Here is a 13,808-nt window from a genome sequence, read left to right as displayed (position 1 = left end):
TCCCCGTGAGCTGGAGCGAATCCACCACCCTCAAGATCTCAGAAATTGTCTCCTGTGGTGTAGAGCGGTGACGGTGATAAACACCTAACCAAAATTACAGAGGAAAGAGATGTAGACTGAGAGGGCTAAAATCTTGAGATGAGACACCAGTTTTGAAGGTTTACCTATAGGACAAGCAAATGAACTTGTGTGTTTGGCCGAGAGGGTGGAGATGCTGCCACGGCGGGCAGTGTGCGAACATCTTTGTCCAGCTCATCTGGGTCCAACATGCCCAGGGCCACTGCCAGCTACCGTTTACTGTCCACTATGATGGGAAAGGGCAGCGGGCAACGGTCAGACTCCTCATAGTTTTACACCAGCATGTCCCAGTTTGTACAGAGAGACACGTCAGTTATTCAAGCCACACTGATGTACAGTAGCTCTGTCTTACACAAACAAAAATGTCGAGTAATATTTACAACATAGTTAAAAACTATAGTGCCTGTAAAGAAAAACCCCTCCAAAACCAGAAGGATGTGACCACGAATCCATTGTGCATCACGCATGTGTTGAGGTGGAATTTTTAGGTTTGACTTCGGGCCCTTAGCTGCTGGCTCGTCTTACTGAGGGTTTTGGATTTGGATCAAGGGGCTTGTATGTGGTCATACACAGCATGTGTATCTGATCACAGGGTAGATGAACTTGTCAATTTCTATACCACATCATATGTTTGTTTTTTTCAGAGGCCAAGCCCTTGTCAGTATAGGTTTACAGGTATATTATTGGCAAATGTCTAAAGCATAAGTTAGTGACATGGAACTGGGCTGGAGCAGGTCTCAGGTTCTCTCTCTCTCTCTCTCTTGCTCATGTAATTCTCCACAAACCTACTGTATAGAAATTATGAAATGAACGGTGTTCATAGTCAGTATAAGCCTACTTACGAAATTCCTGGAGTTTAGTTTTTGCCAGTGTTGGTCTCTCTCTCTCTCTCTCTCTCTCTCTCTCTCTCTCTCTCTCTGTCTCTCTCTCTGTCTTCTGTCTGCATCGAGGTCAGGAAACGCATCTCCCAGCAGCGGTCCGGGCCTTTTCAGAGTGACCGTGGAGGATCTTTGGTCTGTTCGGCAGCTGCTCCGATGACACAGAGAGAGAGAGACACACACAGAGAGATAAAGAGGAGGAGGAAACGTCCCTCTACTTACAGAAGCATGGCTTCAAACGGACCGAATATAACGCAGCAGCTTGGCAAATGACCCTTTTACGCACACGCACGGCCTCAGCTCCCGATAGGAACTTTGACACTTTGTGAAAGTGCAACACTGAAGCTCTGCTGCACTCTGTTGGCTGTTTTCAGCATACATTTGAGCAGTTACAAACACCTTGTTTTGCACTTCAATAAGAGAGGATAGTGCAGCCACGTGACCAGTGGGCCACAGTCCACCACTGGCTCTCCAGTCTGCGGGATGCTGCTCATCTGAGCGCGTGCCCTAAAGGAAGGGCGGGTACCACACCGAGGACGCGTTGTCAAACGGAAAATGTCCTCAGCGACGTGCAGACGGAACAGTTGCCGCGGGGGCCGCGGCGCGTCCTCCGAGGGCCATGTGCGCCGCCGGGGCTCCAGCTGTTGTCACGTCCCCCCTCCCGGCGCCCAGGCCGAAGGCTCCCCCGTCAGCCTGAGTCAGCCGATGTTCGCCATCACGCTGCGCTTCTTCCTGGCGATAGACCTGCGGCTGTCCAAGCGACTGGGCGTGTGCGCCTGCGAGGGGTCGCCGTGGGGCGGCATACGGCCCCTGGTGCGCATGGTGGAGTTCTCCGGCCACGCCGTGCCGTGGCTCGTCGGCACCATGTACGCCCTGCTCCGCGGGGAGACGGCGGCGGAGCAGGAGATCATGCTGAACTTGGCCCTGGGTAAATATTGTGCGTCTCCTGGTTTTAATCCGACGTCAGGTGAGACTCCACATGGAGGCCAGACGCAGCAGTGAGAGCATCCGCTTCTTAAAACGGTCACTGACCATCAACAGATAAACAGCCCCTTCATTTTGTTGAATATTTTTAAGTCTTCAAATATCTTATTCGTGAAATAAGCTTTCATGAACACAGCAGTCTTCCATGTGGGTGTTTTACGCACATTTATATTCATCACCGCACTAGCAGCGGGTATATAGCCGATGCGTTATTACGCACATTTGTGCCAATTCCAAAGTGAAGCCCCTTGGCAGCCACCGGTGGCTTCGTTGATCTGCGTGGTATTAATGGATATTGACATAGTGCAGCATAACGGGCCAAAGCCACATCAGTCCGCCTGCATCAGTGTCAGAGATACGGGCACTTCAGTCTATATTGCACAGTGGTTTGGAAATGTTGGGGGCTATTATAAGTGAACTATGACAAGTTAACAGAGAAGAAACTGATATGAGGTGAGATAAGTGAGAAACTGCAGTTAGGGGAAACTTTTAACAAATTTAAAAAGACCTTAGAGTTGCTTTTTTGGATAGATTTGTGTTGACTGAAACCAACCCTTGTTGTGTCTCTGCCCTCCCCACAGCTCTGCTGTTGGATCTGCTGTTGGTCAGAGTGGTGAAGACTATGGTCAAGCGTCGCAGGCCGGCCCAGAGCCGCTCTGACATCCTCTCCGCCTTCTTTGTGGAGCGCTACTCCTTCCCGTCAGGCCACGCCACGCGGGCGGCCATGTGCGCCCGGTTCTTCCTGGCCCAGATGGTGGACACGGCCTCCATGCGGTTCCTGGTGGTGGGATGGGCCGCCCTGGTGAGCCTGTCCCGGCTGCTGCTCGCCAGGCACTATGTGACAGACGTGGGCTTTGGCCTGGCTATGGGCTACTGTCAGTACGGCCTGGTGGAACGGCTGTGGGTGACGCGGGACTGCCTGCAGGACGTCCTGCTCTTGAGACTGCGAGAGAGACTCCGCAGGGTTTATGATGGACTCTGGACGGCAGATTGGACACATTAGGGCTGGTGGAGCTGGGTGGTGTGTCAACTTATATGTATGGGATGTGTAGCATCAGCGTGTGTAATTCAAGCAACTCCCATAAATAGGTGAAATTTATTTATTATTGGAATATATCAAAGTTACTTCAGTAGTTCTATTTGTTCTATGTTTAGATGTTGGTATTTTTTAATGAGGAATGAGGTGGAAATATTGAAATTGATGGTCTGGGACATCACTGGAAAGCTGTTCATGCAAATTGGTTGCACAATGGTGCAGATGATGCATGGACTTGATCTCACAAGGTTGAAACCAAAGCTTAATTTAATCAAAGATATTTTTAAAATCTTAAAATCAAATAAATGTAAGCCGTTTTACCATTTACATATCTACTTTAGTTCGGTATCTCACTGAGACAGTGTGGGCGTTTGAGGATGAGCGCGAAAGGTGTGAAGATGACACCCGGCACAGTGCGTCCCTGAGAATCATCCTCTCGTCTCATTATGTCGTGGCACGCGCGTTTTCACATGAGGGGTGTGTGTGTGTGCTTTTGTGTGCGCTGTGACAACACACCGCGGTCGCTTTCTATTTTGTGTGACCGCTGGTGGGGGGAGGTCAACTCCCACTCGCCCCAAATTTCCATCAGCTGCCGCCGAGTCTCCTGACTGTCACTAATACTGTAATACATCCTGTCTCCTCTTACGCCGCTGATAAACATGCCACTACAATTTTTGAAAATGGTAGGAGAATAAAGCCAAGGATCGTGGATTCAGAGAGCTAACAGGACTTTTAGTTTTGCCAGTGCAAAACTGTGTTATATTAAACTGCTCTTTGGTGTGTGTGTGTGTGCGTGCGTGCGTGCGTGCGTGCGTGCGTGCGTGCGTGCGTGCGTGCGTGAGATGCAGATGCAGATGCAGCCAGTTGTCCACAGAGGGCAGTGCATAATAATGCAAACATGGAGATTGTACAGTCAGTAAAGTGCACTCAAAGACTCTACTTGTGTTTACACTGAAGTCAAGTACGTAGGGACCATTACCTTCTCCATCTTTTGGCCACAATGCAGGCGAGGGGTATGCTTGTACGTGAATCATCTAAAAAGCAGGGACCCTTATCAATACAATAAGAAAAACAAAGTGCAGCAGTAATAACTGAAAGAGCAACAAACTTGAGCAACTAACTTTCAGCTGTTAACAGTTTTTCAGATCTGACATTGGGATTAACTGTCTCCGTCGTTTCTATATAGCCACAATATGCAGGTATAAAAATGACTGATAGGTGGACGCTAAGTCATGAATGTTAATGTGACTATGTCCGTGATATCAGTGTTTATAGATTTTATAGTTCATGGCGTAGGTCATTAAAGGTTAACTTGCTGCAATGGCGACCAGGCGACAAACAGGAGCAGCCTCACTGAAACTGTTGCACGCCTTAATCACTGCCATGGATAAACAAGTTTGTGCTCCAAGTGAATATATTAAAATATGCGGGTAGATGAGCTCAGTGCCTCTTACAAATATTTGTGGGAAGTGTTGTCTTTGTCAAGGTTTGGCATGCAGGATCAAAACATCTAGTATACTGTTAGATGCACAGTTGTATATTTGGTGGCCTTTAATAACCATATTTATAATATAATAAACTTTATTTACAGACACGTTCTCTCTAAGGCTTACGAAGTGATCTACATAAAATCATTAAGCAAACATTCCATGTTTACTCTATGTACATTTATTATATAAGTATGAGGTAAAAGGTATGTATGATAAGTATTATATCACTAAGTGCAAACTGTCAGTGCATATTTGATTGTTGCAAATCCTTGATTGTGCTTTTCACTGTCTCAAACCGATGTATCTACAGAATTTCCTCTTTTGTTGCACTTTTTAGAATTTGAATGTGCATATTTTATGAAACAATTAATTAATTAGTCAGTTAAACTAAGAGTTCAGAAACAAGGCTTTCGAGAAATATTATGTTTTGGTAACAGCCAAAATAATTTAAAGCAAATTCAAGAAGCAGACGCCTGATCCTGGTTCACTTCCATACTCTTCATACACACGTCAGAGAGAATATCAGGTAGCATAAAGTTTCTGTTGACCATTAGTCACAAAGAGTTAAAATTGCAAACCAAAATAATCACACGAGCAAAGAAGAGCTCTTTTCTAAGGTTTTATTGAGAACTTAAATAACATGAACATTTATGAACAGATAACAAAAATATTTCACAATTTTTAAACTATCATTACTGTTTCTGATAATAACTGAGGCCATTACGGGTTCTATCACTGCTACATGAATGTATCTGTGTTGTCATGACACGTCTTATTTACAATACTTATATAGAATTTTAATGATGCCAAAACACATTGCGATGACCTCAGTACGATGTAAGTGATTGCATGTTCTGTCACATTCACTTGCATCAGCACTGTCCAGTGAACAGCAGTCTCTCCTGGTTCCCTCTCTAGCTGCTGCCATGGCTGGCCCTGCCCAGTCTGATGTCGTAGGTGACCATGTGGAAGTTGTCCCACGCGTACAGCTTCCTCTGGGCGTGGTTGTAGTCAAGCATGCTTGTGTAGCGGTACTTGTTCTTGAAGGGCACGGCGACGGCCTGCCGCGTGCCGGTGGCCGTGTCGAACACGTAGTTGACGGTGGTGTTGGGCGCGGTGTAGCTGGCCACCGTGTACAGGCGCCCGCACACCATGAAAGCGTTGGCCACCGTGTTCTTCCTGATGTTGGTCTCCCAGCTCTTCTTCACGTCCAGGCTCTCGGGGTCAAGTTGGGACACCACGATGGCACCTTTGGTCTTGCTCGTGCTGTAGATGGCCCACAGGCCTTGTTCGTCCACCGCCAGGTCAATGTCGGTGTAGCCCCCCCAGGAGTACGGGTACTGGCCGTGGAAGCCGGCGTGGGGCAGCTCAAGGCGTGACGCCAGGCTGTCGGAGGCCAGGTCGTAGCGGATCAGGGTGCGGCTTCGCTTGCGCTGGTAGTAGAGGGAGCCGCGGTAGACGGCGGCCCCCGTGCTTTCCACGGGCTCCGGCAGGACCAGGACCTTCATCGGGAAGCCCCGGGAGAACTGATCCATGTCTTCGTACGCAAAGAGCTGACGGACGTCTTTGCCCACTGTGTCGATGCGCCACACGGTCTTGTTGGTGTAGGGGCGGCCCTGAGGCTCGGGATCCTGCAGCCACACTCCATATTTGCCCGTGATGCTGTCGGCCTTCCTGTGCAACACGGGATCTCCCACTGATAGCAGCTCTCCACACTCTGTGGAGATAAAAACAGAGGTCAACTTTAATTGCATCGACACCCCACCACCAACCATCTGGGCGATTCGAGCAGCAACAATAGTTACCTGTGAGGCTGTGATTTCTGTCAGGAATGAGGTTGGATGCTGGAACCTCCGTCACCTCGGCCTTCATCTCCTGGTACGCCCCATTCCCTGGGCTATACGCAGGGTCTGGGAGGAGACACGATAAAGGAGAAAGTTGTGTAAGGAAAAAGCCAAACGTTACGCAAAAGTTTAAATTGGAGAGGAATTGATGGCGGAAGATATCCACTCAGTTAAACCAGAGTCTGTCCCGACACACAGACAACATCAAAGTCTTTGAGCGCTCATATGTTGGCCTCAGAGCACAGCAGGTCCTCCCTGCAACCCTGCTATTGCTCTCCTTAAATTATGATCATGCCCACGTAAACAGACAAGCATGTGTGACAAAGCCATAAAAGCGTCTGTGTTGTAAATTCCTATCCCCTTGCTCAACCCAGGACGGCGAACTGCAACCTGACCTGTTGCCCTGGGAGACTTTTCATAGCCTAAGTCAACCTCAACCACAAAACATTTATAGAAAAGAAACAAGTTTGTCACCAACAAAATATACTGTAAAATGTGTGTGTGGGGGGGAAAGGGAAATTGGGATTTGATTCGTGTTGACTTTCTCTTTACCAAAGGATGTACAGTACATACCACTGGCAGGTCTGCTTTCACGCTGCGCCCCCCCTGAGGTGTGCGTTTGCTGGCAGGGCTTCTGCCTGAGGCTCTCTGCCTCCTGGCCCAGCTCGCCCACCCTCCGCTGCAGCTCCTGGATCTGCTTGTTCAGACGCTCCTTGTCCTGCTGCAGCTGGTTCCTTTCCCTGGTCACCTGGGCGTAAGCCTCCTGGAGTCCCTCGCCGCCAGGAGACTCGACCCTCGTCCCCCCGCCTCCGTCCCTTCCTGCCATGAGCCGGCTGACCAGAGCCTCCAGCAGGGTGAGCCGGGACAGGACATCGTCGATCTCTGGTTTCGCGCCGCTCCCGGGGCAGCTGGACTCCTGTGGACTGGCCACGGTGAAGGTGTAGTGGCAGCGCCCGGCGGGGTCATTGGAGCGGCGGAGGGAGGCTCCGTCTTCGGCCTGGCTCCGGCTCGACAGAGTCAAGCAGGACAGACACAGGAGGGACGCTTGGAGCCACATCGTGAAGGGGCCAGACACAGTCAGAGATCTTCTAGTTCAGGAGTGTCTGCAGAGATGCAGGTACCTTCCTCTCCTTCTTTTTTTTTTTTAGAGGATAAAGAGCCCTTATCTGTCTGAAGCTATAGCCTCTTCCTACCTGAGTGTCACTGGTCAGCGCAGGTCAGTGTCTGAATCTCAGCAATGCTCAGAGAAGGATATTTATACAGTTAACTGTCGGGGAGTGGGAGGGGACGAGGAGTGTGGCAGGAAACGAAATAGCCGAGGGGGTGTGTAAGTGTGTGTGGTTGTAAAGGTCCACATGTTTCTTCTTTCTGCTGGTGGTAGGGTGAGGTGTGCTGAAAGGATCAAACATCGTGAATACCACACAGGATCAGTGGAAAACTTTTTTTTTTTCCTTGTACAGAATTCTTTAATTCTGTCTCACAGCATAACACAGGTTGTTTGGACTGGACAGCATCTCTTTAATGTAGGCTTCCACCTGGGGAGCTGTTTACTTCCTCCGAGACTGATAGTTTTGCAATCAAACTGCCGCGTGGTAAACTCGGTTTGTGACCTGGGGTGCGGGGTCAAATTTTGGGGCCAAGTGCTTCGGCATCTGAGAATCTGAGGCCAACATTTGCAGTCGTTCAACGCAGCCATACTGCAGGTCAGCTACGAGAGAATTTGGGTGCTCACCGAAGTCGTTAGGTGTCATTCTCTGGGCAGTGTCACGTCGTGGCGTCACAGTAAATAGGAAAATCGGCTTTATCGTCTGGTGACCCTGTATGTGTACACCAAATTTTTTTGTAGACAAGATTTGTCTTTGACTGGTCACATGACAGTGGAAAGTAAATATTTTTACAATGATAAAAGTCCCTTATGGCTTTTTCTGTACTCACTGAGCTCACCTGTGTTCCAGCCGCCTCCACGTGGTACGTCTCGGACTAGTTCTGGTTGTGTGTTGAATGGAGACGGGAAATACCAAATATATCACCACTGGAGTCCAACACAAAAAAAAACATTATTCTGGTCTGAAATTCCTCTCTCATGACCTCCACAGTTCTTCCCCACTGTTCTTTGCGCTCGTCATTTATCTTTATCAAAGTGCTGAGATTGTGCAGAAATATTTCATGTAAATACCGACGGGCAACGAACCCCCGAAAGCAGCTTTCAGTGCACATCTGCGTTTGGTTCCACGAGATCCATCTGCCGCCTAGTTAACCTGTCTGTTTTACGGCCCCATGGAAAGTCACCAGTATTCCACAATGTTTTTTTTTTACCACCGAGGTGTGTTTTTACCTTATGTAACATAACGACTCAGGCGTCCCCGTAAAAGTTCCCCCTGCGAGCCCCTGAGAGAACAGAGGGTCACACCGTGAGCAACGGCTTTTCCATTGGAAATAGCTCTGTAAGAAATTAGCTCTGTTGGGAACAGGCACCTTGATGTTTGTCTGCTGAAACGCTCAACGTCTACATTTCAAGCTAATAGTACTCTTTTATATGATGATGATGATGATGATGATGATTATGATTCTTACAGGATATGACTGTGGTCACACAGTTTATGGTTTATGAACTACTCAGCTTTCATCTACTCAAGCTACATTAATATATAGTATGGCTTGAAGCCTATGTAGGATTTGTTGTGTTGTTGTTTATTTAAATCTTAGAATAACGGCTTCAAAATCATTTTGATGGTGCACAAACTTATCATAGGCAGAATGGCATGTCTGTCATTCCCAAAGCCTCCTTTCCCCCCCCCCCGACCATTAAATATCCAGTTTCTGCCATTTTCCCCAGCTATATTCCACACTATCTGACCATATTGTACACGTTCAACATCAGCCTGTTCAAACTCTTCATTGAGGGTATGTAATGTTTTCCTATTTCCATGCCATTTTATAAAACTACATCATTCCATCTAATGGAAATGCCCAGTATGTCTCGTGCATCATTTTATACACATTTTCCCAAACTTGAACCAGACATAAATGGTATTTTTGAAAACTTATGTGTGCTGATCTGCAACTTGGAGGCAGCAGGAGAAAATTGGGAACACAACGTTGTAATATTATGAGCTGCCAACTTGTTGGAAACCACTCGGTTATTTAAACCGCGAACACTTGCAGAGCAACTTTATTATGGATTCAGTGTTGTGTCCCCTGGCCACCTAATGAATCTGAGTAAGTGTGTCCTCTCTCTTATATTTCTGGTCTCTACCAACTCCTGAGGGAATATACGGCTCTTTAGCTTCGGCACCACTTTGTTTTAACTGCTATTTGCTAGCTGAATTTCTCTTTATTAAAGTTTTTTTTTAATGGAAACGACTGCGTGCCGTGGCCAAACACAACGCTCTGAGAGCTGAGACACTGAACCAGAACAGTAGCTGTGGGCTGGACAGCCAACCTGGTAGTGTATAAATCAGAGAGCGAAACTATTCAGCATTTATGCGAACATTTTTTCATTGAAAAAAACAACAGAAAATTTGAGCGACTCACACACAAACACACAGAAAAGGGATTGGCTCCCCAGACATACTGTATATTAACAAGTGTGAGGTGTTGTATAACACGGGGGCCAGTCTGGCTATTTTGATTTACAACGTAATGCAGACGCCGAGCAAACAGTCACCAGAGCAGCGCCGAGTGGTTCGACACCCCCAGGCGCAGCCTCCCCACATCCAGTGTGCACAGGTGACATTTGAACAACAAGCCCCAGTGCTCAGACTTGCAGCTACAGGTCATGACCCCGGACTGCTTTCGCTCAACATCTGTGTGTGTGTGTGTGTGTGTGTGTGTGTGTGTGTGTTCAGTTTTATGAGATGTAAGCTGCCGACACTCAGGTGACTCATTGTATTTCAATCACAGAGGGTAACTGATACAGTAAAGGGGAAATGAGCGTTCATGAACAAAGTTCCTACGGTTTAGTGTTCACCGAGTGGGCCTTGCTGCAAAGGGTTTTTGAGTAAAGCATTAAAAATGTCTGCTGTGACCGTGCCAGGGTATAATCATAGAGGATAACACGGGCACACACACACACACACACACACACACACACACACACACACACACACACACACACGCAGGGTTGTTCGGTCCTCGACAGGTCAGTACACGTGTTAACGGCAGAGGTCCTCATTACTGGTGCAGACAGACCAGGCTCCAGAGCGTCCCTTTGTGAAAGCAGACAGACGCACAATCATTTACCAAACACGGACATCTGATCTGACACAAAGTATTATTCAAAGCTGAGTAATTTTATATATGCTTAATATTCTACACATGAAAACAAAGACTGGAGCGGATCTTTGACGACACAGTTCAACATTTGGGACTGCATATTCGCTTTCTCGCTGAACGCCAGACGAGGAGATTGATTCTGCTCTTCTCATCTGTTTTTTAGATCCAGGAGACCATTAGCTCAGCGTAGCATGAGACGGGAAACAGGGCAAAGAGTTGTTGTTTCCCCCACAGAGAACACAGAGTGACAAGCCATAGTCATGCACGCAATTCTGTAAGGCTGTACCTTGTACATATATATCTTCTGATGTCAAACATGAACAATAACTATACTATTACTAAACCATTTTTAAGATTCAAACACAGTTGATGTCCACTTGAGAGATTCAAATGTTGTCTTGTAAATAGCCCATGCATGTGAGTAATGTCCACATATCTGCCTGTTCTAACGTTACCTCATCTAAACACACAGGCTGAAAATAATGGCATTTCTGCTCATTGTAATTCCCGCGGCAGCACCTCGTCCCGGAGCATCCCCCTCCAGGCACGTGGCTGTCATGTAAGTATGGGTTATGGGATTCCAGCCGCTCTAATATGTACATTTAACAGTTTCAGTAAATTCCTCTTTTCATACCTAGAACACAAACTGTCATTTTATCCATGGTTGTGTGTGTAAATGTTGCTGTTTCACGGTGTGCCTGTTACGTAATCGGGGGGCCACTGATGACAATTTAACAACTGGGCCTTTCCACTGTGGCGCAAACCAGGCAAAGATTCCGCAACTATACCATCAAAACACGGTCCCCTCAAAAACTGTAAGTTCCGTTGTTTTCTTCTTCACTGATGACATTTGGGTTCAACATCAAAAGAGAAATATGAGAGTCCAGAGTTTCTGAATTTTCTATTTTTCTGGTACTCACATCTAGACGTGTTAAACACCTTTCCAGAGCCGTTGCACAACGATTTTGGAATGTCCTGAAACAAAAAGAGTCTGTACTGGCGCACTGAACAAACTGACATCCAACAGGTCGGGCCGAGGACGACAACAACTGCAGCAGCTGATGACAGAAACATCGTGAGAGCTGTGAAGAAAAAGTCAAAAACAACAGTCGGTGACATCACCACCACCGTCCACAGGGCAGGGGTGAAGGTTTTACAGACGACCCAAAACACACTGCCAGCACGGTAAAGGACCTCATCAAAGAACTCACAGAGGTCCTGCATCTATTCATTTCAAATTGTCATTTCGAACACCAGAGCCCTGAATAGTTTGCAACCTTGAAAAAAAATCTAACTTTGATTTTTTTTCTTTTTTTTCCTTAATGGCAAGAAGCTCATAACTTTCTCCCCAGCTCCGCTCCGTGGCCTTGTAATCTCATTTAGAGAAGAAGAAAAGGCAGTTGAGGCTCATCTGAATTCCTTCCCTAGAGAAACAGATCCACATCAACAGCTGCGTCTGCAGTGGCGCGGAGAAAACAGTGAGTTCTAGTATACGACTCAAGCTGGACACGGTATGTTCATTTTGTGAGCTCATCAGCCGTGGTAAGTGGTAAGCACCATCCTGTCAAATCACAGAGCTGCAATGAATCATGGGAAATTGATGCCGGGCAGGGGCAATGACGGAGGGGTGTATGAAGAGCAAACATGTTGATAACAACCCTCCTTGGCCTCCCTTTGATTTGATCTGAAGCCAATGATCTGTTCTCTCTATATCTATCTATCTATTTATCTATTTATCTATTTATCTATCTATCTATCTATCTATCTATCTATCTATCTATCTATCTCTCTCTCTCTATACACACACACACACAAACAAACTTACAGTTCATTGTATATTGTAGGAAATAAACACCTCATGGAGAAAGACTTTAACTAAAAGAGACGTATACAATTACAAAAACTTGATCAAAAATCTATTTACACTAATCAATCAACACTAAAGTGGTGTCAATGTTGCAGATGCATATTTTTCTTTAAACATTACACATAAACAATTACACCATATACATGTACTTACATATATGTCTGTAAGATGTATAGTATAAGATTTGCTTTACTTTATTGTAATAGTGCAAAAGTAATTGCCTATATATACTTATGTACACATAGTTTTGTGATTCATGTACCTTATTTGAATATTTATATTTCACGATACCTTTCTCTCTTCATTTGTTTAAAAGGTATTGATACTGGCGGTGAGTTAGCGGATCAAGATTTTTAATGAATATTTTCTAATGGTTAAAAAAAACCTGTAAGTGACACTTCCTCATAGATTAACCAACCCAACAGTGGAAAGTAGTTAAAATGAGTTGCGCCCCGACCAGACACAATAAGTGAATATAATCCCTGGCATCACCAGTTGGACTGATGTTGATGTTACCGGATACCCCTGCTCAAACGTCCTCTTTTACTTGTCAGGTAAGGTCACAGAGGTTGAGCCAGAGATGAATTCTCATCCAGCAGTCAGACAGTTTTTCATGTCAGCGTAACTCATCACAGAACTACAATGCAGAACTTACATTGTGAATGCAGAGCTGCTTGAGTTTTTCGAATGTTTTTTCCTCCATTAATGTGACTTTATTTGAAATTAAAAGTAGTGTCTCCTTGATATAACTCTATCTATCAACTAACACTATCAAATAGACATATATTTTTAAATTCTGGTGTAATGTCAGTTTAAAAATACTTCCCCCTTAGATATAACCAGTGAACATCAACTGGGACCCAAACGCAAGGGCCGCAGTGTCCGTGTCGCTCTGCTGCCACCTAGTGGCACTTGAGCTCACTGCAACATGATGTGTCAACGACCGATCCACGAAGGCCCGGCCGTAATGACAAGGGCAAATATACCGACTAAATCAATGAGAATTCACTGTAGCAAGCGGAGGGCCACGCCCTTTATGACCTCGATGCATATCAGATTTCTTTACAGCCTTATGAGCAAAGGGCGCCAGGAGGAGAAAAGTGTATCCGTCCTCTCAGGTCATTTCATGAGCGCGGATTTCATCCAGTGGAGCAGAGTCACTTGTTATTATGACGTCGTCCCGGGAGAGAGTGACAGCATGACCGCTTCGACCTGCCGATGCGGTCTGTGACCATGACTTTCAAAAGCTGCATGCTTCCTAATGCGGGGCCGATACTGTCTATTTAGTGTCATAAAGGATGCATGCACATTGTAGCGATTACAAAAAAATAAAATAAAAAAAAATATATATATATA

General features: G+C 46.2%; 2 protein-coding genes across 2 annotated transcripts; one reads left to right on the top strand and one right to left on the bottom strand.

Moving 5' to 3' along the window:
• Nucleotides 1-144: 144 nt before the first annotated feature.
• Nucleotides 145-4,577, top strand: LOC118311401 (polyisoprenoid diphosphate/phosphate phosphohydrolase PLPP6-like). The gene is made up of 2 exons (XM_035635244.2): nt 145-1,884; nt 2,522-4,577. Exons 1-2 carry the CDS (start codon nt 1,512-1,514, stop codon nt 2,941-2,943), a joined length of 795 nt encoding a protein of 264 aa, XP_035491137.2. The 5' UTR covers nt 145-1,511; the 3' UTR covers nt 2,944-4,577.
• Nucleotides 4,578-5,079: 502 nt separating this feature from the next.
• On the bottom strand, nt 5,080-7,556 carry LOC118311658 (myocilin-like). Its single transcript, XM_035635678.2, has 3 exons — nt 6,884-7,556; nt 6,272-6,376; nt 5,080-6,183 (listed from the first exon to the last, which is right to left on the bottom strand). Exons 1-3 carry the CDS (start codon nt 7,365-7,367, stop codon nt 5,381-5,383), a joined length of 1,392 nt encoding a protein of 463 aa, XP_035491571.1. The 5' UTR covers nt 7,368-7,556; the 3' UTR covers nt 5,080-5,380.
• Between the last annotated feature and the right edge of the window lie 6,252 nt (nt 7,557-13,808).

Source organism: Scophthalmus maximus, chromosome 5, assembly GCF_022379125.1.
Source record: "Scophthalmus maximus strain ysfricsl-2021 chromosome 5, ASM2237912v1, whole genome shotgun sequence".
NCBI lineage: Eukaryota > Metazoa > Chordata > Actinopteri > Pleuronectiformes > Scophthalmidae > Scophthalmus > Scophthalmus maximus.
Note: the sequence above shows the minus strand (reverse complement) of the source record. Positions and strands in the feature narration are given on the sequence as shown.